This window comes from Temnothorax curvispinosus, unplaced genomic scaffold (assembly GCF_003070985.1).
Source record: "Temnothorax curvispinosus isolate PA1 unplaced genomic scaffold, ASM307098v1 QBEX01002451.1, whole genome shotgun sequence".
Lineage (NCBI taxonomy): Eukaryota > Metazoa > Arthropoda > Insecta > Hymenoptera > Formicidae > Temnothorax > Temnothorax curvispinosus.
Genome location: NW_020212231.1, coordinates 54,599 through 78,880, shown reverse-complemented (window position 1 = coordinate 78,880; position 24,282 = coordinate 54,599). Strand labels below are relative to the sequence as shown.

Sequence of the window (24,282 nt, the reverse complement as noted above, 5' to 3'; positions counted from 1 at the left end):
ACGTAAGATCTGATGTTGACGACACACCTATTTGTTAAAATTATATATTACAATTTTAATCTACCCTTTTAAATATTAAAATTGAATATACCAATGTTAGATGTATCATAAATACATTGAAATTGAAATATCGTGCAATAAAATCAATTTAAAAAAATACCAAATATATTAAATGTTTCACAAAGGTCTCCAATACATACCTAAATCTTGATTAAATGAAGATATCACATTTTTACTACATGCTTCCTCCTTTAATATTTTCTTTTTAGATACATTTGTGAAAGATTTAACATTCTTCCCATTTTTACTTGAAGGAACTCTCATACGCTCCTGCTTTGTATCAACAATTTTATTTGCCATCTCACTTTTTTTACTATCTAGTGATAATTTAGCTAAAACATTTTTTATATTGATGTCATCAAATTTGTTAGAAATAGGCAAATGGCATGTAGTGGGCATCGCTAGGACGGATTTTTCATTGGAAGGCAAATTATAAGTTTCTTTTCTCGCATTGTCTTGTATTATTGAACTTTTCTTCTTTTTTTGTGCCATTAAAAGCTGATCAATCAATCGTCGTGGCGTCTCGCTATTAACATCTTGTAAAGTATTAACAATAGTGCTTAAACTTATGACACTATTTTCGTCTGCGTCTCTTGTTGCATTAGGAATAAGCACATTCTCTTTCTCCGTCAATTCCGTCGACAACGCTGTTGCTACAATATAGTCTTTTGTACACAAAGATTTAATTTAATTTAATTAAAAACATACAAAAAAATTGTGTAATTACCATCTGCCATGATAGTCGACTCAACTAATGCTGGTAATTTGCCCGTTCTTACAGGAGTTTCCGAGACAAGACCAAAACTCGGTCTTACTTTATTACTTCCTAATATTCCTATATTATCAGACTTTCGTTCAAAGTATTGGCCTACCGATACCTTTCGTCCGGCACAAGACCTGTAATTCAGACATTACCTCATTACATGTATGCTATACACAACATACGCATATACACACAAAAATATACATACTGCACCGATAGTTCTAGGTCTCCAATAATACCAGACAGAGAGCCAAAATCTGTTGTTTGTTTTTCTGGATTCGTGACTGGCATACAATACGTGCGATCTTGCAGCCAGCGAGCCTCATCAATCGACAACTGTTCGGCCATTTTTGAGCCAGATAGAAATTCTTCCTTATTCATTTCTGCCATCAACTCGTTATTAATTTGCGTTATATCGTTTTCGTTTAAGCCAATGCCATTAAAAGATCTGTTCACTGAAGGAAGTCCGTCAGCACTGCTGCTGATGCCAGACGAACGTGCTGTGATTTCGTTAGGTTCAAAATTAACCTGAAATTTACTTTTTCTAAAATATTCTGGTTTTGAAAAATCAGATTCGTAAATCATAGATACCTACACTAGCCGTGCTAACTTTATTTGTTGAGTGATGCATACATTCCTTGTCCAACTCAGATATATAAGTCCTAATTGGTAAAGTGAAGTTGCCAGTTATATTTTGCACATTGGCATTGTTTTCTTTGTTTGTATCTAAAACAATTATTTACCACAATTACCTTCATGCAATTATTTATGTGCTTACGTATCCTTACTATACCTATATGTCTTTTTGTTTCTCTATTTACCTGTGGTTAAAGAAGAGTTTTTTGTTTCACTACACTTCCGAAGAAGCCTCCTGGCATACTCAAGCTCTAAATTGTCCTCCTCCGCGCTTATGCTTGTGAGACCTGTCATCGATATCGTGTTAATGCAATGCTGATAATACTGCTGCGTTAATCTGAAGGATCTTGGCTGGTCATACGTACCCGACATATTGTCAAGAAGACCTAACGAGGACCTATCGTCTTTCTGCGAGTCATTCTCATTTGGTAAATCCTGCTTGTCCTTCGCCTCACTCGAATGCCGCCTGTCGCCGAATCTGCTCTCCATCCTGGAAGCAAAATATCTTCGAGAACCATCCCCGTAAATATTCTATCTAAAATCAACTACGGTCCACGTGATTCTCCAAGGACGAGAATGTTAGACAAGGAGGCGAATAATCGGTGGAACGAGCAAGGACGAGAACCGGTTCGCGAAGATCGACGCTCAAAAGGGAAAGGCCCTGACGCCTGTTGATTCGCGAAGGTGGGACTTTTTCTTTTGACAGACCGCCTGAGAGGAGGAACGTACGTGCTTTTTCCGCAAACGGTCGACGACGCCTGCGGCTGCGGCGTGTTCAGCACCGTGTCGTCCAAGTCGTAATCCTTGGGCTTGATCGGCGTGAACATCGCAGGCTCCTTTGTCCCCGATCGCGAGGCGAACGGCGATCCAACGTGCACAATTCGTGGGAAGTGGGAAGGACGAGTCAGCGACCCTTCATTGTTCCGCAACTGCGCGAGTTTCCCGCGGACCGCGTGACGGGACCGATCAGCCGCGATCCCACTCCGGCCCTTTTAAACAATAACAGTCGATCGATTTTGCAGTTCAAATTTGAAAAGTCTCGGAGGTCACCGACGATTGGACACGGACTTGAAGGCCGCGACGTAGTTTATCATCCCGCCGACGCCTTCTGTCAACTCGCCATCTGCTGGCGAACGTCGTCGCGGGAATTCGGCGGTAAAACAGAAGGTTTGTTCTTCTTTTGAAGAACTTTCTGAACTGCACGCACTGGGTGCAGCTTAAAATGAAACAGATATATATTACAGCTGTTGGAGAGAAAAGGAGAAAAGAGATGAAAGGTTACAAAAAGTTGTAACCTACAAAGAACAAAGCGTATAGGTTTGCTCCTTGTAGCTATGTTATGTTACACCTTCCGCGCTTGAAATGAGAGATAAATGTATAGTTATTAGATATTGAAGAAAGAGGGAAGATGTGAAAAAAGTGCAGAAGTGGGGGAGTACCGTGCATGTAAACATGTATCCTAACCTGCTCCAAGTTGCTTGGAGCAGTGACATGTGCTTCCTGATCAATATTGTTATTTTTCGTTTTTATCGCAACTGTTTAATTGGCTAACAGCCAAGCATTTAATTAGGATTAAATTAAACACGCTCGGTGTTTTATGCTTATATTACGCTTAGAGTGAAGTGTAAAAATACACGGGAGATAAGGAAGCTTAGACGAGTCCAGCAGCACAATTTATCTCGAGATAAGTGTCTTGTGAGACAGAGACGAAATTTTAACGAATTAAAAGTTGCGAATAATCTTAAGAAATTGACGCAATGTCTGACACAAACGCTACGGAAACGTTAGCGACCAGCGTCGCGGAGAACGAGAAAAATCCATATGCGTATCTCGAGAGAGATGATTTCACTTCTGAGAAGTACAAGATAGAGGTGCGCGGTTTGCCGAAGTATTACGGAATTGGTGAATTTAAGAAGCTCGTGAACGAAAAGCTGGACCTGCAATCGTGCAAGGTAAAGCCGCCCAGGAAAGGCAGCAGCTGGCTGTACGTATGCTTCAGAAACGAGGAGTGTCGTCAACGAGCGATAACCACTATAAATGGGATTTTGTGGAAGAACAGTAAACTCACGGCGCAGGTATTCTTCAGCCTTTCGTTAATGCTGCTTTCTCGGCAGACATTAAATGTATATAGTTTTAATTCGTGCTTTCCCTTTAGGCAGCCAAGCCAGCTCCGGATCCCTTTGTGAAGAGAAAACTAGAGGAAGAGTCCAGCAACAAGCGTCTGAAAACTGACGCCGAGGATCCAAACTGCTCCCCCACTGATAGAATCAAATTTATTACTACCCCTTTGTGGAACATGCCGTATCCGGATCAAGTAAGGGATTTTATTACGTTCTCGTTGGAAAGTATCAAACCTTATGCTATATATTTTTAGCTGGAACTCAAGCAGAAGGAGATGAGATCTATCCTGATGAAAATTGGCCAGCAAATGCTCGTAGAGAGCAAAGGTCTGTCAGAGTGGATATATTCGCAAAAGAAATTGTACGATGGATTGCCGTGCAAACTGGAGAATATACTTTCGGCAGATGTTACTGAGGCGTATAGAAATAAATGCGAATTCACAGTTGGTGATTATTTCTAGATTTATACGAGGGTATAAAAAATTTTGCCAAGTTTAAATTTTTTTTTTTTTTTATGACGCAGGTAAAGACAGTGAACAGAGCAAAATTATGATTGGGTTTAGATTGTCAACTTATGCCTCGGGTTCTACAGCAGTCGGACCTATCGACGATCTTTGTCACATTCCGGAAAATATGAAAATTGCTGTAAAGGTTAATTTCAATTGTTGATTTTTTTTTTAGACGAGACCGATGGAGACGGACTTGGGATCTAAAATTTGCGCGTTTACATATTTCAGATACTAGAAACATTTATACGCGAGTCAAACTTGGAGCCTTTCAATCCGGTTGATCATAGTGGATACTGGAGACAAGTCACCGCTCGAACCACTCGTGCCAGCCATCTGATGTTGATAGTAGGAATACACCCTCAGGATCTAAGTAGCGACGAATTAGAGGAATTAAAATCACAGCTGAGAATATTTTTCGAAACCGGGAAAGGTGCCGACGCTCATGTCACTTCGTTGTATTTTCAAACAATAGATAAGAAGTAAGTATATTATGCGGAAGTAGCCATGTACATGTATTTTTTTTTATTTGCATAATTTAATTTTGCAGAAGTATAGGCGGTGAAAGTAGCGACTCCTTATATCATGTTAGCGGAACAGAATATATAGAAGAAACGCTACTCGGAATGAAGTTCCGAGTTTCGCCTCAAGCATTTTTCCAAGTCAATACATTGGGAGCGGAAGTTTTGTACAAGGCGGCGATTGATCTTGCCGAACCCACGATGGATACGGCGCTACTTGACGTGTGTTGCGGTACTGGAACCATAGGTCTCTGCTTTTCAAAGGTACGATCAATTATTATAAAATTTCCAAGGATGTACCATTGCAGATGTTAAACGTTCACTGTTGCAGCATTGCGGTGAGGTATTAGGAGTGGAAATTATTCCCGACGCTATAAAGGACGCCAAGGAAAACGCTATCAAGAACGATATTACCAATTGCGAGTTTTTTGTCGGAAAGGCGGAGGACATTTTGTTGCCTGTCATTCACAGGGCAACGAAATCCAATATCACTGCCATTGTGGATCCCCCACGAGCTGGTTTACGTAAGTTGTCATTATATAAGTAACATTTACGATGTCGATATTATAAAGAAATGTTAACTTACCTGTATGTTAACTTATTCTAGATCAAAAGGCTTTATTGACACTGCGTAAGTCAAGAAAGTTGAACAGACTGGTGTACATATCCTGTGACCCTCGTGCTGCCATGAGAAATTTAATTGACTTAGCACGACCTAGTTCCAAGCAATATCTCGGTGATCCGTTGGTACCGGTAAAGGCCATTGCGGTTGACATGTTTCCTCATACTAAGCATTGCGAATTGATATTATGCCTTGAAAGGCTATCGAAGGCGATGAAATGAAACGAATGTACTATCCAAGAAAATACGGAATAAAGAACGTTCAAACGTATTTACATATTCTTCCGTCGTATGTATGTGTTAGCATAATATATACGTATATATTAGAGTTTTTTTGGACACGAATATAAAATTTGCTCTAAAGTCCCAAGAAGATAATCAAGAAAATGATAGAATTGTTGAACCAAACTAATGAAATCGATTTTTATATTCCTCATTTTTCTAAAGCGAGGGTCTTGTTTATCCTAAATTGGTACTGCCATTCATTACTTCCATAGATTTTATATAAAATATTACTATAAAATAAAATTACTTTGACTTATTTATAATCTGTTATAATTTTTTGGAGATAATAATTTATTTCGGAACACGATAAAGCGGATCACAGTAAAACTGCAGTTTATTCTAACTCAATCTTATAACAATATCAAGAATTTTTATAAAATATAATAGTTCCAATTTATTAATATATTTATACAAACTATATTAAAATAGTCTGACAGAATTATCACGCTTCTAGAGTCTTATCTCCTCGGGCTGGTTTCGTTAGTCTGCGTAGACTCACTCTTGGTGTTCACTTTCCTCGGCAGAACCGAACCTACCACCCTCACCTCTCTTACCTCCGCCTTCACCCTCAGGCCCTCCTCAAAAAGCTCCCTCACCTTCTCCAAACTCGATTCCTCTCCTTCTCAATCCTTATTATAACATTCCTCTTCCTCGTTTCCTCTTCGCTTCTCTCTTCCTCTTCCTCGACAACTGCCACAATATGTATTTGTTATTGCACATATATTCTTTAAATATTGTCAACATTCAATGCTAACAATTTCTCATAAATATAATATAACCATGTATTTCATAACAGAAAAAACGTTAAATTCTCTAATACAGAATTCGTTAAAATAAATGATTTATTTATAATTTTTTTTGTTTTATAATTAGACCATTGCTGGGCTTTGGTTCGTATCTAAAAATTCTACAATGTTTTCTAAGATTCTTTTTTGATTGGTGACACGAGGTTTATTATCTTTTTGTTTAGCCGACAACAATTGAATAATACCCTCTCTTCCACTTTTTTCATAAATATCTTGTAATTTTGCACGATTGATCCCTGCTTCTGCTATTTTTTTAATCATTCCGTTGGAGATAACATTTTTAAAAATGTTCAAAGATCGTTTCAGTTTTGCTGTCTTTTGCAGTCGAGTTTCATGGTCAAGTGATTCCTTGAACGATTTGTGGTTTCCAATCAAATTCTCTTTCGGAATAGTTGAAGCGATTTGTTCGAGTATTTCCACATCGTATGCTGCTTCGTGGAAATTTTCAGTCAGTTCTATTTGCAACAAATCTTGGGCTAAAGTAGACAGTTTAAACATCCCTTTACCTTTTCTCTGAGGATAGAGTTTTTTAAGAGGGACAAGAGTATCTGAAAATCCGACGATAAGGTTTTTGAAATCCTCTATCATTGAATTATTTATCAAAGCACGGAGTAAATAACCAGTGTCAAATGTTGCATTGTGCGCAACAAGAATACACGGTTTTGATATTACAGCTAGCCATTCTTTGAACTCACGTAGCACTTTCTGCAAAGGGCTCGACTGAACTCTTTCGTCATCCAAAAATAACTCTCCTGCCACAATTTTCAAGCCAGTGATTTCTGTCGCTTTAGGCATAATTGGCTGAGTAGGAGTCGCGTATGCGCAAAATTTGTATTCTTCGCATTTTGCAGCAATCTGCAGAATGTCTGCTGACTTATGGAATCCCGAAGTTTCCAAGTCGAAGAATACAAACTTTATATTGTCTGGTGAGAGATTAGTATTCTGGATATTCTCGCCACAATTAGATTGATATTGAATTCCTTCAGTCTGTTCAGATTCTTTTCTCGAAACCTGACCTTCTTGAGCCAGTATATTTTGACGAGTTTTTATGGAAGGCAACATTGCTTCTGTCATTTTTCTTGAATACTTCAATTCTTTATTTGTTATGAACGATGCAATATTGTATGGAAATTCCAGTGGGGAATCTCGGAATGGATGCCGATTTCACTCTGGACGGTTAGAAAAGATTTACATGCAGATAGTGACTTGGTAAAAATGTCAATGCCAAGGGAACGGGCTTGGAAAATTTAGCGGTGAAAGAAGACCCTGTTGAGCTTGACTCTAGTCTGGCACTGTAAGGAGATATGAGAGGTGTAGCATAAGTGGGAGATGGCAACATCGCCGGTGAAATACCACTACTTTCATCGTTTCCTTACTTACTCGGTTAGGCGTATATTCTTGAACTCGTACAACACAACTAGCTACATATGCCCAAAGAACTCGTGATACACGCCACACAAAGAGCTTCGCGGAGGAATCCAATATGGTTGGCTATTCAACCGTAAAGACGGAAGACGAATACGCGAACAAACGATCGACGTGCGTTACTTTTCTCGAATCTTCTTGTTGCCAAGCGCTTTCGCGCCAAAAGTAACTCAACCCACGGTTACCAGCGAGATGAGATAGACAACTATGCGGTACCGCAACACCAGCGCTATCTTACTCCATAAACTAAAGAGAGAGACCTTTAATATCTTATAACCCAGACAGAATAGAATCCCTATATAAGAGTCTGGACAGACTTTTGAAATGCCACAATATGGTGTGGATGTCACGTATATAAGGACTCTAGTTTGGATGGACTTTGAAGTGAAACACTATAGCGTCGATGTCACGTTGAAAAATACACGTATGGGCCGGTCTCACAGTCTCCGATTAACGTGATTCTCCGATTAAACTCACTCTGCATTTCTTTCTAACTATCCCCCTAGAAAGAGACGAAGAGTGAGTTTAATCGGAGAATCTAGGGAGAATCACGTTAATCGGAGACTGTGAGACCGGCCCATAAATTGTGATAATTGGAAGATCAAACGATCTCATAGAGAGATGTTCGATCGTAATTATATGAAAAGTCTCGTTCGAGTGATTAACAATGTAGTACCGGCTTCCATGCCCGGTGGCGCCACAATCTTCAGAGTAACTTTTTTCCCTAGCCCCATGCTTCTATGCTTCTATTCTTCATAAAGTTTAGAGCTCGACTAGCTCACTAGCATATCAAATAAAAATTATTATAAAATTGGGGTTGGGAAATGTATAATTACATCGGGTGGGAGTAATCGCTCGAACGAGACTTTTCATATAATTACGATCGAACATCTCTCTATGAGATCGTTTGATCTTCCAATTATATTCAAGTCTCGGTCTCATGATTAACAATGTAGAGGTTCAGAGAAATATAATTTTTATTTGTTTGTTACTTGTTTCGAATTCGTATACGAATCCTAACTAAGTCATACGCCAATTACAAAGGAAAGCTAACTTTTTCCTTAGGTCAATAACATTTTTTTTTTTTTTTTTTTTTTAAATTCTATATTGCGCTTTATCAACACATACGCGCTTTTACCAAGGATTTCGTGGTTAAAACAACAGTTACTACAAAATAACAGTATTATAGTGTTTAATAAAAAAAACCTACGAATTTTTCGACCAACTAGCAGTTTTTTTTTTTTTATATAGTTCCTAGAGCAACTTTTTTTTTTTTTTAATAATCGAACTTGCCGCATATTCTGTGGAGTGAATAGTGAATCTCTCACCTATACCCCAGCGAGACATAGCTGCCCTAATTCTTTTATTCATCATTGCTATAAAAGCTGCTCTGAGTGGCTTTTTAGCTGTCAGAAAGAGATTATCTACTTTACCTCTCAACTGCGATGTCGCTTGGATGTAAGCGTCAAATGTTGACATTAGCCTAACCTGGGATTTTTCAGAACAACTGGCAAACTAGCAAAAGTTGGTATGATCTTGGACGGTAGGTCTTAATTCGACCCGATATTCCTATTTCGTATCTTTCCGAACTTCGTTTAAGTTAGAAAAATTAAAACTTGATTGAGGTCAATGTTTGTGCCCTGTGCACAATATCCAGTGCAAGCAGCAACACGAGACGCTCAGTCAAGCAACCAAGAGTCAGCTTGTTTAAGGGAAAAACCTTCAACTTTTTGAAAATTGTATCAACATCCCAAGTTCTATCATACTTGGGTTTCACCGGGTTAAGCAAGAATATTTTCTTAAAAAATCTAGAAATATTTTTATTTTGGGCAATATTGCTTCCGCTGATCAGAGAAATCGCCGATCTTACCAAGTTACGGGATCCGTATGCCGCCCCCCCCTTTTTGAAAAAATTAAATGAAATCAACTTCTCTTTTCTGGTTGATAGGGTCCAGATTTTGATCTAGGCAAAAGACTACCATTGTCTTAAAAATTCTGCATACTGCTTACGAGTTGACTCCATCAGCAAAGCTTCGAAGATATTAAGCTAGGCAATCCTTCTCTTCTGAAGAGTTTCCTGATAATTCTCCAACCATCAGGGGCAGCTTCTTTGTTAGTGGATGCCGAATAGACCTATAAGGGGGATAAAAGTAAAGCAGGCACAGGATTAACAATTAACGGCTTTCCCTTCAACAGTTTCATAAATAAGGGAAACCACGGTTGGCTAGCCCAGTAAGGATCGTTTTCCCAAGCAAAGAACTTTTCGCATTTTGTGTTACCTCTAGGGGCAAGCAGATCAATTTTTGGATATCAAAAAACGCTCTGACGGCATGACGGAAGGCGTATCTCTTTAATTCCGTCTTGTATATATATTTCTTATCCGAGATCCTCTGTTAGTTTCGACATTGTCTTCGGACTTAGATTGACGTCACTTCTGCATTTAGTCGATATTTTTATTGGAGAGGAGAAAAAAAAGCGAATCTGCTTAGATGAAATAGCGTTGGCCACCAATCGTTTCCATGATAGCTTTTATAATTGTGTTAATAATATAAACCATGGGTAAATAGGCGAAGAGAATAATCCAACGATGGCAACGCAGTGGAATAAATAATGCCACTTGCTCTCTGAGATTCTTGTTTTGGTTGGTTTGTAGAAAATTAATACAAGTCTCGATGATCTCGACGCAGAACTAAGGTGGCACAAAATACGCATTGAAATCGGCGCCGCTTGGGGTGCGTTCCACTTAATAAGTGGAACCCAGCCTTGGTATACAGAAAAGCGAGGATGACGATCCGGTGAAGAAGAAGAAAAGCAGAAGAAAAATCTTAAAATGTTTAGATTTCAATCGACCTATTAATGTTCGACATTGCTGATATAAGAATAAGATTCTCGTCCCGTAGATGAATCTCGCATCAATGCGTGACATTAATGGAAGATATGAAAAATAAAAACATATATCAGGCTTCAAAACGTGTAATCAAAAGACAAGGAAACAAAGATGATAAAGGCGGATTTCAATACCATACGAAAGTATGCAATAACAATATTTTAATCATTTGGTATATTAATCACTTTAATTATATTAAATGTTTTGGTTTAAATTGGGGCTTGTTTCCTTGTCTTTCGACATTATATAAAGAAATGTTTGATATTGGCGATCCTTAACAAGCGGAGGCGATTTTATTGCAACGTATCTCTTGCGCGTCGATTCAATAGATTATTGAAGATGCGCGAAAGAAATATGAATATATTTATACAAGCACACATGTTGTCTATTTCGAAGAATTATCTATTTCTATTCCATCGAGAAACTGACGTTTCTACAATTCCTGGCGCACTTTGAGCGCGTTCTGCGTGAAATTCTTTAGAATGTTTATCATCTATGCTTTTAACACCTTTGGCATCATTAAACACACAGTCGTCTGGGCTCTCAGAATTCACTCGCGAGATCGTCTCTGCATATTCAGTATGATCAACAGGTTGAGATAGCTTAGAAAGCAAAGCGACTTTTTCTGCTTTATCTAGAGTTGATCTAAAAGTGTAAATAGTTATTTTTGAATCAACAATGTTAGATATAGATTTGATTTAATATTGATGATATGCTACAATAGAAGTTTGATATGGTTTTGTTTTTCTCACGCACAGAGTACCTTGTACTGCTTTGCGCTGCTAATTTCTCAATAATTTTAGCGTCTACATTAATCTTTTTCGGCCTTTGCATGTGACTTTTCAATTTCTCTATGTTCTGCGTAAGTTGATGAACCTGTACCTTTAATGTTGCATTTTCATACGTCAATCTGTTATTTCTTTGTACAACCTAACAAAATTCATATATATATTATATAATATATATACGGTCTAATTCGAAAGGTTTAGACAAAAAGGATAAAGAGACGTATATATTATCGTTTACTTGTAAAAATTTAGCTTTATTAAGGGGCAACGGTTCCTGAAATTTTTCTGACACAATTAAATTAAGTTCCTTTCTCGCCTCGTCTAATTTCTCCATCATCTCCGCCATCACTAGCAAATGCTCGTGCAGCAACTGATCCAATTTATATCTTAATGTGTCTTTGGCATGCTTCATACGAAGGAACTTCACACATAAATTATATGTAACTTCGTTTTTATCTGACAACTCCACTCTGAGCTGCTTGTTTTCTCTTTCCAAGGAATCTTGGGCTTCTTCGAGCTCCTTATGCCGTTGTTGCTGAAACTTTGACGTGTTGCTGGTATGCCTGCCTCTGTACCGTTGCATTTCTTCAATGAAATGATCTTTCTCCCTTTGGTGGAAATCTCTCTCGCCATCTAACTGTTCTACAATAAAAAAAATTAATATATACTATTTTATTCGTGTCTGTTGAATTAACTCAAATTAGCTTGTTTTGGAATCTGTAAAGCTATTTCCTGGTAAAATCCTGATTTTATGAGCAAATTTGGATGAGGGTGTGCAAAATAATATTTTATTTATATTATATATGAGTATACTATATATAACATGACTCGATTAGAAATGAAAGTCTGACAATGTCTTATATTTTCATATATATGTATACTTCAAAAATTACTTATAATGATTAAGTCTTACGTTTAAGATTTCTATTGCATCTTTGTTGTTTCTTTAACTCTGCCAGTAATCTACTCTTCTCTCGATGCGAATTTTCTAGTTGTACATCTCTTATCCTTAGAGCATTTTTTAAGTTTGATATAGCTTCATTCAATTTTGCTATCTGGATACATACGATTAAAAATCACAATTATTGACAATGTCAAAGTTATAAAAAGTAATAATATGCAGGAAGTATATTTAACACAGTAGTAAATATTTGAAAAGTACAAAATAATTTTTTGGCAAGTTATTCATTTATATGTTTTATATTATGAGTGAGTAGACATTTGAGGTTGTCTCATAATTTGTAAATAATTAATTAATGCTAATCGAGTAAAATACTAACATTACTAACGTACTTGCGGTGAAGTTATTATTTCATGATCGACTATGTTGTATTCTGCAGTGTCATAGGAAACTTGTTTTTCTACATTAGTAGAACATTTATTTAAATTAACATTCTGCATATCACGATATTTAACTCACGCCAATCCGTAATACCTCTTTAGATATAATTTTCTATTTGTTATATTATTTCATTGGTTATATCATATCGCACACTTTATGCTTAACTTTAATATTCAGGATTCAAAATTAATATTCAAATTTTTGAAAGTGCCTCTGAATATATGTAAAACTATTTTAAATTGGATTGCCTAAATAATTATGTTCTTCCTTTTATGTATAAGACGAAGGAGAACTTGAGACATGTTACACATTAATTCTATATAAATAACCTATATGCAAAAGTTACCTGTCAAATACATATAATTAATGACATGAATTATAAGACTAGATATAAGTGAAAAGCGTTAGAAATGCCAAAATGTGTCGAACGTAATTGCAAGTACTTATCGTATTTATAAATTTTAAATAAGCTTATCGCAAATAATAAAACAAAGCATTTTCCGCTTTAAAATAAAAAAAATTGTTTTTTAAAATAGTATATACACGTATATTACAGATTACAAATAGATTAGAAAATATTCTTTGCTACGATATGTGATAGGATACACTCAAATAAATATTTACTCAAGCAATACGGATTTTAAAAGTTGTGAAATTTTTTATTGTATCGTATATGTACAAAATAGGTGTACAGACTACTTATCAATCGCACGTACGTTTTTTGTACATGCATCACATATGCTTTAATAGCATATGACACTGATGTAAGAGCAGTTTCTTTACCCCAGTACACCTGTAACTCCCGTTTCTATTACCTTTCATCAAATGGAATGAATGTTGAGATGACGTGTATATTTCCTTTTTTTTTTTAAATGCTGATATCTTTAGAGACGTAAGTAAAATTTTAGAATTAGGATTTTTGAATGACTAATAATCCTTTCCCCATCTTGTACACACGAAAATAATAAATTATATTGTGGAGTCTCAGTTTCACAATTCCATACACGAGAACTATTTCCAAAAAATCATGTTTAAATGGTTACATTAGAATATATTTTTGCATCTCTGAAAAAGTTGCGTCGATATGAATACGATATCAGAAAAAACCAAAAGTACAAAATCTCTCAATGTGGATCCATTCGTGCTTTCCACAAATTTTACAATAACAACAACTGGGCCAGAAATTATTGAATACACTGCTGTTATGCTGAAACTACATATATTTGTATCATATTTCAAGAAGTTGTCTAGTAAAGAAGAAAAAGGTATTTCCATTCTAAGATAATCTTCTTCTCTTATCAATGGTATAAAATCTCATCAAGAGAAAAAATATTCAATTTTGTCTGAAGTCAGGCTAGTACTTGAATATAATAATAGATCACTTTTTGAAGAAAAATTATATTTGTAAAAATCTTGTCATAAAAATACTAGTCTTTCTTTCATATTAAATCCTATGTTACTAAATATACATTATCTTGGAAAAATATTTGAGTATACACACCAGAGAGCTATGTTATACAAATACATGTCTCTGTATAACCGAGATAATATCGTAATAAACTTCGTAATAAGTATTGTAATAAACTTTGGAAAGAAGTATAAAAATATTAGCTAAACCATAAAAAATTTTTTTTAAAGTACAGCAACGAGCACATTAACGAAATAATCCGAAATTACTTCAAAATTATACATAATAATTGTCTTCTTAATATTTTGGTCCAGTTGTGTTTTTAGAAAAGTGGAAGGCAACCATTTTGTCGTGTGATAATCTGATGAAATGATACTAGATTCGCACAAACGCGGATGATAATGATGGACTTATGTATAATATCTTAACTTAAAAGTTTGTTTTATTTCCATAATGTTAAGGCTCGTATTTATTTTTTCTTGTTCTTGTTAGCCTGATTTTTGTATTTAGCTGCAGCTGCTAATTTAGCATTCTTCTTCTTAGGTTCATCATCCTCTTCATCTTCATCTTCAGGATCCTACAAGAAATATAAAATGTAATCATGCAATTAATTCTACAAGCATTGATAGTTCGTCCATATTTAATACTTCATAAAAGAGATAAATATAGGGAGGCTTTATATATAATTTATGTCTTTTTGTTTAGAGAAAATTCTAAGGAAAAGAATATGAAATTCCATCACGTTTCGTAATGTCATATTTCGTAATCAAATTAAAATTCTAAAATCAATTTGTGCTAGCTTGTATATTTATCTTGATAATTTTGATTTTTTTTAATATATTGTACATTTATCAATACAAATATTAATACACGAGATAATGTGTGTACTTGATTTTCTAGGATCAAATAAACAATTATAATTCAAATGCGTAACTTTGCAAAAATGGACAAAAAGGAAGCGTGATTAGTAAGGAATAAAAGCAACTCTTTGCAAAATAAGATTTATTTTACAAAAATAAAACATGAAACATGAATGAGAACACAAGAAATACATTCATGACTTTTCGTAAATGGTTCATCTTCATCTTTTCCCTTCCTTAAATTATAATTCTGCAAAGACATCTTAAAGATCGTAAAGTCATAAGGTTTCAAGTAAAATAAAAAATGTTTCTTAATGCGATAATCGGATATTGTAATATTTTTAAGACACTGACTACAGAGCGCAGTGTTCTGTTTTATCTTAATATTCTATTTATCTACATTCACGACTGTATTCATATTCAACGCCGTTTTTTTTATCTCCTGATAAAAGCTTTCGTTTCTTTCGCGGTGCCTGAAATGGATATTTATAATATATATAATTTGATATGTTCATTTTCTAGCAACATAGAAAATAAAGATAAACTCAAAATATCGTAAAGTGCATTAGCAAATTTTCTACAGCAAATTATAACTTATAATTTAAATTATAATATTACAACATTGTGTATTCAAAAGATTTAAGTTTTTAAAGATGCATTCTATGTAAGTTGACATTAATGATTTAAATTACTCGTACTATTTATTACACTAGTCTGCTAAATTTATTACGATAAAAATTTGTTAGGCATAGAATATATATTTTGAATTATTTTTCACAATATATTATATATAACGTGTCATAACTCATACCTTCTCATCGTCCTCGTCGTCGATGTTCTCTTCCTCCATTTCATCATCCATATCCTCGAATTCTTCAATGTGGGCACCTATGAGAAGCAAAAAATCCATGTACTTTTCTAGTATTCCAAAAAGATAAAGATATTTGGAAAAGTTAATGTTATTAAATATTGTATATTATAAGATAATGCTGTGTGTCAGTTAGAAATAACTAATGAGTCAAAATGGAACAATTAAATATTTTATTATACATTTCATGTATTGTTAATCAAAATTTATCTCGTAATATACAAAAAATTATTTTATAATAATAAAATTATGTATATTAAATTAAATAAAATATATATAAATTTGTCACTATAAAATTAAAAACATGTAAACATTTTTATACGCATACACACATGTATACTGTAAAAAAAATTTATTTCATATTTTATCTTCAAAATATTCGTGTGTATAATGCAAAATAAGATAGCACATATCATACATGACATATATTTTAAATATAAAAACGAAATCTATTCTCATAAACTTTTTCTCAATATTTTCTTAAGAAGGCGCCCAATTTCAATTTTATCGCCTTTATTTGATATACTTTTATGAATATAAATATTAACAAAATTAAAAATATTAACTTTCCATCACACAATAATTTAAGAAATACATGTTAGAGTTTAGCAATATTGTAAATTTTTAAGATTAGTTAGTTCGTATATGTGATGTACCTATAGCTCATACTAGAATAACTTGCTCTAGTAGCTATCAAGCGAAAGATCTGGGTTCAATTCTCATAATTGTCATTTTGGATATATAAAACTAAGAATTTATGGGAGGAAAATATTTCTTGTGTATATAATAGCAACAAAGTATCCGAAACATGAACTTAATCTCAAGAAAACAAATTAAATACATTTATGTAGAGGTTACGTACCAAGAAGATTGTGTCCTACTATATGAACAGGTCCACTGCCCTTCACCAAGGTGAACGTGACTGGGGGATCTGGGAAACTGAGATCAAGAATGATCTGTGCCGTTTTTCCCATCTCCAGCAAGGCAATTGGAGTTTTGATGGGTCCTTTTAACCCCATCGCCTCAACCTGTAAGACATTGAGCTCGCCGGGTTTCGCCTCTGGTCCTAAAAGAGCCTGAAAACATTATAAAACGTTATAATAAATATTATGCAAAAAATTATATTTAATTATATAAAAAACGTTGAATATTAATAAAGATTATTTTGGACATTCTTGGATCTACAGAAATTCAAGTCATCCAAAATTACTATGATGAATTATGATGAACTATGATAGTAGCGAATAATTCTTATAAACAAAAAAGACCAAGGAAATTATGTATATAAATTTCTTATAATTTTGTTCTCTACCAAGTGAATTTCACCTCAAATATTTTTGCTTTATATGCTACACAAAAATTCTTTGATCAATTTTGACCTTTTTAGGTTAGAAAGTAGTTCGTCCCCAAAAGAAATAAATATACATAAATAATCACATTCGTATAAAAAAAATAAACAGAAAAAAGATAAATTTACAATATCTTTATGACTTTTAAGTTTATTGTCAACTATAACGAGAATCGTAATAAAAGATACGTGCGGTAATAAAAGATTCTCTTTTTCTTCATAAATTTAGTTAAATAATGTTGAAAATAAAAAATAGTGGAATAGAATTCAATGTGCTCCACACATTCTTACAAAACTTCCCGCATATCAACATCTTAATGCTCATCATCTACTTCGTAACGTGCACCGCAACCCGGAAACCGGCATGCCGCAAAAATTCGATCAATCTAATCCGCGTGTCGCGGCCCACGGGGGGAACTTGTGATAAATCGCACGAATCGTCCATTGCCCATTCAAATCGACTCGGCCACGAAATTTCCGTTATAATCATTCCGCGACATAATAGAGCCCTATCTGAAGCGAGGTGGGGGGAGCGGGAGGGCGACGCCGTTGTGGAAAAATGGCGCCAAGCATCAAACTTTCCCCCGTCGTGTTCGTCGGAGACGTTTCGCAATTTATAACGGAAAAGACGAATCAATCGTAGTCGCAACGCCACGAGCGGGACTTGGCAAATAGGTGCCTCGTCCCGCTCCTCCTCGAAGAGGAATCGCGATCATTAAACGGCTCGGAGCGTGGAGGAACGTTCGCGATCCTGAAAAAAAAAAAAAACGGACAACGTGGCCGACTGTCATCCTGGATTATCCCGAGTCCCTCCGATCGGAGAAGACGGAGAATCGAACGAGATCGCGCGCGGAGTTTGGGCGATTGAAGTTTCGCGCGCGAAACGTTCCACGGCAACGGCGGCGGCGATTAGCACTATAAAGAAAGAAATCGAGAGGTATCTCCGAATGACGCGGCACGCGAAACTAGACATCGCTGTATAGCCGACGAGCGCGTTGAAACGGAGATGTTCGTCCGCCACACCGCCCCCGGGCGAGGGAAGCGCCTCGATGCCACAGGGATGCCTCGCGGAGACGACGTATCGGGCGGGGAAGGGACTCCCGGACGCGCCGGGGGCAACGGCGACACGCCACGCCGGAACGTGGGCACTCACCATTTTTATAATGAGCTTCTGATCGGCGCCGATGTGCTGGGCCGTGCCGTCCGAGTCGTCGTTCTTGTGCTCCGGGTCCCATACCTCGGTCGCGTTCGATCCCTCGAGGGTGATTCCTGGACACAGAGAAGTCGTGAGTCGAGTAATCGCGGGGGCGGGTGGATGAGGGGGAGGGAGAGAGAGAGAAAAAGAGGAGCAGCGGCGACGGCGGCGCCGGCCGGCGACGCGTACGCGTGCCCCGTCGGTTGCACGAGATTACGCGCGGCGTATTACCCGCGCGTTAATATACCCGTGCACGCCGGTTCCGGGCACGCAACGGTGGTCCGGCGGCCGCAATGGCCGAAAGGCCCAGCCGGCGTCCACGGCCGATGCACCCCCTTGGTCGCTCAAATGGCCGACGGCGCGTAAGTAACCGCGTGCGTCGCGAAATAGCGGAGCCACGGCGACCGCGGCACCCTGGCCGACGATATTTACCGTACAGATACTCCTCTGCCATGGCGATCGGTCTGCTATCAGCGGATTCTCGTCAGCGTGAATGCGTGAGTTTGCCCGTGTAGGGGACGGCGGTTGCGGCGGCGGACGTGTGCGTGCCGTGCGCGGTGATGGAGTATGAGTGAGCGAGTGACGCCGCGCGCGCAACGGTTAGTGTGTTACTGCGCGAGGGAACGCCGCGGCCGGAACGAGCGCGTACTGCGCGTAGTAAATGAGTTTCGCCCTAGTGCTGGGCCTCGCGCGCGCGCCCGGACTACGTTCCGCGCGCCGATTGGTCGAGCGCGGCCGCGCGGCGTTGCCGCGTCGCCGCCACCGCCAAAAGCGACCGAGCGAGGTACTCCGAATTCCCGAAAATTTCTCCAGAGATTCCCGTCGTTTCTCGATTTTTCGACAATGGCTGCGTTCCGGCGTGCACTGCCAGTACTGAAAGTCCTATAGTTTACGTTATGTACATACATTATAGATTTTTCAGAAACTCTGCCGATGTTATCGATACATATAGCTCGATCTCTCGGTTTTGCATTGTCGGAAGACAAATTAACGTTTATTATTTTCATCTGACACGATTGTGTTGTTCAAAATAGCTGCTTTACATTGTTCAACCATGTGAAAATGCAAAAGTATAACGCCCTGCGCCATATTGACCACGTGTATCGCATGGAAAGATTAAAAAGTATTAAAGAATTTTGGTATTAGTATACGAAAAATTCACACAATATTATTATAAGTCACGAAGATCCAGTCTGGACTGTTTTTCTTTTTAATTGATTGTATATCATAACTCTTTTACTTATTAATATTATTATTATTGTTCAAGGAATTGAATTTTATATAAAATTTGCAATTGATCGTAATAAAATCGCTATAATGCTAAAATACTCCGAGCACTTTTCCAATTCTATGTAATAGCAACTAATAATTTATTGATTGTAAAATTATTCACGATAAAAATCATTCGTCTTTCGGAACGCGCTATAGAGGAATTAGGGGATTCGAACGCGCGGCGGACGCGCGGCAACGTCGCGCCTTTTGATTGGCCGGCGCCGGCGTCGACTCTGGTGGCGATCGCGCGCAACTACTACCGTCGGCACATTGGTCCGCGGCACACAGACGCAATAAATAGATAGCGGACGCAACACGTGAACGGAGTTCGTTCGCGAGTCCCGCGATTAAATGTCATGCCGATCGGCCCGCTGACGATCTCACGTCGCGCTCGCGCCAGCTGATGACGGACGAGATTCTTCGCGCGTCTCCAAACGATCCGCCTGTGAAGAATCGCGAGTCGTAAAACACGGTCCGCTCTTCTTCCTCACGGTGACGACAACCGACAACGTCGTACTCCCGTCGGAAATGCGTGTCGACACGTGCATCCTGCTGCTCTACCTGTCGCTCGCGATTTTCGGCGGCGCCGAAAAAAACGAGAGCGCCTTCGTCGCGACGCATGAATGGCAGACGGTGAAGAAGGGTGAGTATCCGCTGACGCGGGGGCGGGGGACCGTGCCCGATCGTGGGACTACTTTGTACGCCGACCGAGATATCCGTCTCTTCGACACCACGTCAGTCAAATTCGCCGTGACGCGCGACCCTTTCGCGACGAACACGGGGACGCGATCTCGTGTAACGCGGGGTTTTCAGAGTTCACTCGGAGTCGTTTTAAATAAAAAGAGTAGCGAAAAACTCTCGATGGTCGCTTTGCAGATTGCTGCAGATTGCTGCAGATCGCGAGCGCCTCCAGTGACAGTGACGTACGTTCGGATTGGATTACGTGGTCCAAGAACATGCAGTCTCGAGAAATTAAAATCTCTCTCTAGAATAATTGTCCTTTTTTTAACTTATACTGCAATTACTTGTTAACTTATTTTTTTAACTTATTGCAACTTTTTTTGAAATTTTTGGAATGTATAATATTGATAGGATTTACTCATAAATATTCGAGAAAGCTCCAAAAACTGTTTAGATGAGTAATCAATATTCATGAGAAATGTAACTGGTGTGCTTTTTAATAAAATATGAATGAATAAAACTGATTTTGTCGCATAAATGCATCTTAACGTGAAAGTTAGCTGTAGAGCTGAAATATTTAAGTCGAATTAAACATTGTAGATATATGCTGATAATATTAATAAAGATGTGATTTTATCAGGAACCCCCATCCCCAAGGGACTTCACGTGAGACATAATTTTGCAACCGGGGTGACGGAGGCTAAATTGATGGACGATGCGGAAGAAGACGATGAAAATGCAAACCGATCGAATTCCAAGTCGTTGACGTTACATCCGGATAAGTCGGTCATAGAAGACGAAGAGCCGGATCTGCTGAAAGTAAAGAAAGTTACGGACATGATTATCGACGATTTGAAAGCGAGTTTGAAGAAGCTCAAACAAGATGAAGCGGACGCCGCAGCAAATACGAATGTAACTATATGTTTTTTGTGACATTTAAGAATTGAGTTTTGTAATTATCGAAAAACGGGACAGATTCTGTCACGTGAATGTTGTTGCACGTGAATTGCAATTGTGTTTGAAGTTTTGCTTATTCATATACTTCCAAAGTATTACATTATCTTGAATTCTAGATCAAAGATATACATTAGGTTTTTAATTAAATATTTGGAAATAAAAGTTTAACTGTTATGTCTTCTGCTTTTTTTACTCTAGGACGGAGAGACCCGACCAAAAACTGAGAAGCGTTTCAAACGTTTTTATGAAACTCTGAAAGAGCAACTTAATGCTCTTAAAGTCAACGTTACGAGCGATTCAGAATTATTAAAGAGATTTTTTCAGAAATTCCAATCTTATAAAAATAGTATCACTACTGGTACGTTAACCAGCATAGAGATTGAAGAGGTATTGGATATCTTAAACAATTTAGAATACCTTCTTCATCAAATAGATAATGCTAAAATGTTCTCGGACATGGATGGGTAAGTACGAACCGATACAATTTTTTTTAGAGACACAATTGTTTATTATTATTTTAACTAATTTTTTTTATTGCAGGCTAACTAAGATCATATCACCATGTCTCAATGGAACTAACAATGAAATAAAATCAGAAGCATTACGCCTTTTAGGAGCAGCTGCCCAATCAAATCCAAAAGTGCAAGCTAAGGCACTAGAAAATGATTTTATCCAAAAAGTATTGCACGTATTGTCTACAAATAGTAAAATTGAAGTAAAATCCAGATGTATGTTTGCTCTAAGTGCCTTAATACGTCAGTTCCCTGCTGCTCAGAAAGCTTGGATTGATCACGGTGGTTTGCAATTACTTGGGAAGATTCTATACGACGATCAATTACAGATACAAATGAAAGCAATGAAATTAATTAACGATCTAACGATCGAAAGACGGAATCTGGAAGAGATCTACGATGCCGAGCAGCGTCAGCAAAAAATGAGGGAGTACGCTATTACAGACTTCGAGTTAAAATTACTAAGGCACGATTATTGTAAACTCTTAAGTAACTTAATGGTTAAGTGTTTCAAAGAAAAGCTAACTGGCCAATTCAGCATAGAAAATAATGATTTTCTCGAAGTAGTCTCGGACAGCATGATCACGATAGCTCCTGTTTGTAAAAATGAATTTAAGAACATTAAGCTCTTACCTGTTATAGATAATCTCTTACACTTTTATCAAAATCCTAATATTATACTCACTGTGGATGAAACTGACGTTTTAAAGAGTTTAATATTACTGATTGAAAGATTAAAACTAACTATTTTTGAAGCACCTCATGATGAACTATGAAAATTGTGAGTTAATGTCTAAGATAATTGAAAATATACGAAAGTGTATTAAAGACTATAAACTAAATTCCAGTCTTACGTTAATAAATATGCAATCGTGTGCAATAACATAGGACTATTTAATTTGCATTTGTTTTAGTCAGTGTAAAAAGTTTGTGAAAAGAAGAAAATCATCGTCATAGTAATTGCAATAGTTTTGAAAAAGAGAATATTATCTGCGGATGAATGATTAGCTACAATTTACAAATCTTAAGGAAAATCTAAGCAAAAAGATATTTTGCTATTCTAACATAGGACTTATTTAATTTGCATTTGTTTTAGTCAGTGTAAAAAATTTTGCGAAAAGAAGGAAATTTTAATTATCATCATAGTAATTACAATAGTCTTGAAAAAGAGAATATCATCTGCGGATGAATGGTTAGCTACAATTTACAGACAATTTAAGAAAAGTTTATCTAAGCATAAAAGAGCTATTTTGTTATTCTAAACTGTTCATTATATCCCTACTGTAAATAGCTCGTCATACTTACAGCATTGATTAGTGGAACACGCAGGTTCTCGTCTCTTGCATCCAAAGTATGAGATACTAGTCATTAGATGTCAATTAAATTTCAATTCATTTTTTAAATGACAGTAGTTTTTTTTCTTGTTATAATGATTTTTTCATTGTATGGGGGGGGGGGGTATCTTTTATATTGGCCTATCAAGCTAAAAATTCGAATTAAGCTAAACTAAACGTTCGAATTAAGCTCGCTTTTAAGTTCAAGAGACGGGACCTTTTGATATTTGATTTGATCATGCAGCTCAATTAACGTTTCATGTATACACCTCACAATTATGTGGGGACAACTAAGAAAAATATACTTTGGAAAGTAAAACGACTGAAATATATACGTGTACATATAATATGTAAGATTTTAGTTATCTGGCTGTCACATACCAAGTACGAATAACTGTTACGTTTTTCTTCTGTTTTAGAATAATTATTTAATAATTAATAAATTATTTTGTACCGATTATACGCCACATCTTATTGTCTGAAAGTTCCTGTAGCATATATATTTAATATAAAAGAAGTGAAATATGAACAATCGTAGAATAGTATATTTTATTTACAAATCATAGCATTAGAGATTACATAGATATGAACAGTTTTCATTTATATAACCATGTAATACATGGAAAATATTTTTGTAAAAGATGTTAAATTTTAACCAGTTCCCCAAATAGGGTCTCTATTTACAGGTGCAGAAAAGAGCACTCCTGTATCATGCACTCTGAATGAAGTAATACCTTGTTTTCACCTGTTAAGTACAAGGATTGCGTTATCTTGTGCAACTCATAAAGTATGAACATTGCGCATGATACACGAGGCTAAGAGAAAATTACAAGAGCTAAATTTCTTCTGGAAGTTGCATTCGTCTTTACACAAATTGAAAATTTAACAAAGTTTATATCCCGTAGGTATATTTATCTAAATTTCATCTGATTTATAATAGCTAGATATCTAACGAAATACGAAGCTCGATCTGGAAAAGATACACAGTAGTATCTTTCATAGATATACTTGACGCGATATATTACTACGTCTTTTAATAAATTTTAATGAAAATATATTATCATCATACACAATTTTCTTTAATATC

The 24,282-nt window shown here is 36.8% G+C and overlaps 6 protein-coding genes across 9 annotated transcripts in view; 2 read left to right on the top strand and 4 right to left on the bottom strand.

The window, feature by feature from the left end:
• The window catches only part of LOC112451689, a 6,558-nt gene extending 3,968 nt beyond the window's left edge, over positions 1 to 2,590 (bottom strand). Inside the window, exons 1-8 of one of the 2 annotated variants that reach the window (XM_025011488.1) lie at positions 2,528 to 2,547; positions 2,189 to 2,448; positions 1,825 to 1,949; positions 1,645 to 1,746; positions 1,419 to 1,549; positions 1,032 to 1,351; positions 788 to 957; positions 201 to 713 (exon numbers count right to left, since the gene is read on the bottom strand). In XM_025011488.1, coding sequence (XP_024867256.1) covers positions 201 to 713; positions 788 to 957; positions 1,032 to 1,351; positions 1,419 to 1,549; positions 1,645 to 1,746; positions 1,825 to 1,949; positions 2,189 to 2,286 — 1,459 coding nt within the window. In that variant the 5' untranslated portion in view covers positions 2,287 to 2,448; positions 2,528 to 2,547. Of the gene's footprint in view, positions 1 to 200; positions 714 to 787; positions 958 to 1,031; positions 1,352 to 1,418; positions 1,550 to 1,644; positions 1,747 to 1,824; positions 1,950 to 2,188 lie in introns of both variants that reach the window. The other variant, XM_025011487.1, reaches the window with a different exon arrangement.
• A 96-nt stretch (positions 2,591 to 2,686) lies between these two features.
• On the top strand, positions 2,687 to 5,498 carry LOC112451690 (tRNA (uracil-5-)-methyltransferase homolog A-like). Its single transcript, XM_025011489.1, has 8 exons — positions 2,687 to 3,534; positions 3,615 to 3,773; positions 3,834 to 4,026; positions 4,103 to 4,230; positions 4,317 to 4,567; positions 4,636 to 4,870; positions 4,938 to 5,130; positions 5,214 to 5,498. The coding sequence occupies exons 1-8, from the start codon at positions 3,217 to 3,219 to the stop codon at positions 5,447 to 5,449; spliced, it is 1,713 nt and encodes a 570-aa protein (XP_024867257.1). The 5' UTR covers positions 2,687 to 3,216; the 3' UTR covers positions 5,450 to 5,498.
• Positions 5,499 to 5,904: 406 nt separating this feature from the next.
• Positions 5,905 to 7,844, bottom strand: LOC112451699 (DNA polymerase III PolC-type-like). Of its 2 annotated transcripts, XM_025011501.1 has the most exons (3): positions 7,699 to 7,844; positions 7,014 to 7,610; positions 5,905 to 6,866 (listed from the first exon to the last, which is right to left on the bottom strand). In XM_025011501.1, exons 2-3 carry the CDS (start codon positions 7,390 to 7,392, stop codon positions 6,382 to 6,384), a joined length of 864 nt encoding a protein of 287 aa, XP_024867269.1. In that variant the 5' UTR covers positions 7,393 to 7,610; positions 7,699 to 7,844; the 3' UTR covers positions 5,905 to 6,381. The 2 variants fall into 2 exon arrangements, with proteins under 2 accessions (XP_024867269.1, XP_024867268.1); XM_025011500.1 differs by having other exon boundaries at positions 5,905 to 7,610.
• Positions 7,845 to 10,460: 2,616 nt separating this feature from the next.
• LOC112451698 lies at positions 10,461 to 13,248 on the bottom strand. The gene is made up of 4 exons (XM_025011499.1): positions 12,332 to 13,248; positions 11,657 to 12,060; positions 11,394 to 11,560; positions 10,461 to 11,275 (listed from the first exon to the last, which is right to left on the bottom strand). The coding sequence occupies exons 2-4, from the start codon at positions 11,999 to 12,001 to the stop codon at positions 11,029 to 11,031; spliced, it is 759 nt and encodes a 252-aa protein (XP_024867267.1). The 5' UTR covers positions 12,002 to 12,060; positions 12,332 to 13,248; the 3' UTR covers positions 10,461 to 11,028.
• A 144-nt stretch (positions 13,249 to 13,392) lies between these two features.
• On the bottom strand, positions 13,393 to 19,077 carry LOC112451697 (nucleoplasmin-like protein). Of its 2 annotated transcripts, none has more exons than XM_025011497.1 (5): positions 18,872 to 19,075; positions 18,398 to 18,513; positions 16,759 to 16,972; positions 15,840 to 15,916; positions 13,393 to 14,745 (listed from the first exon to the last, which is right to left on the bottom strand). In XM_025011497.1, the coding sequence occupies exons 1-5, from the start codon at positions 18,891 to 18,893 to the stop codon at positions 14,638 to 14,640; spliced, it is 537 nt and encodes a 178-aa protein (XP_024867265.1). In that variant the 5' UTR covers positions 18,894 to 19,075; the 3' UTR covers positions 13,393 to 14,637. The 2 variants fall into 2 exon arrangements, with proteins under 2 accessions (XP_024867265.1, XP_024867266.1); XM_025011498.1 differs by lacking the exon at positions 13,393 to 14,745 and adding an exon at positions 15,151 to 15,501 and having other exon boundaries at positions 18,872 to 19,077.
• Positions 19,078 to 19,726: 649 nt separating this feature from the next.
• On the top strand, positions 19,727 to 23,655 carry LOC112451703 (nucleotide exchange factor SIL1). Its single transcript, XM_025011503.1, has 4 exons — positions 19,727 to 20,354; positions 21,033 to 21,304; positions 21,548 to 21,813; positions 21,890 to 23,655. Exons 1-4 carry the CDS (start codon positions 20,240 to 20,242, stop codon positions 22,635 to 22,637), a joined length of 1,401 nt encoding a protein of 466 aa, XP_024867271.1. The 5' UTR covers positions 19,727 to 20,239; the 3' UTR covers positions 22,638 to 23,655.
• The last annotated feature ends 627 nt before the right edge of the window (positions 23,656 to 24,282 follow it).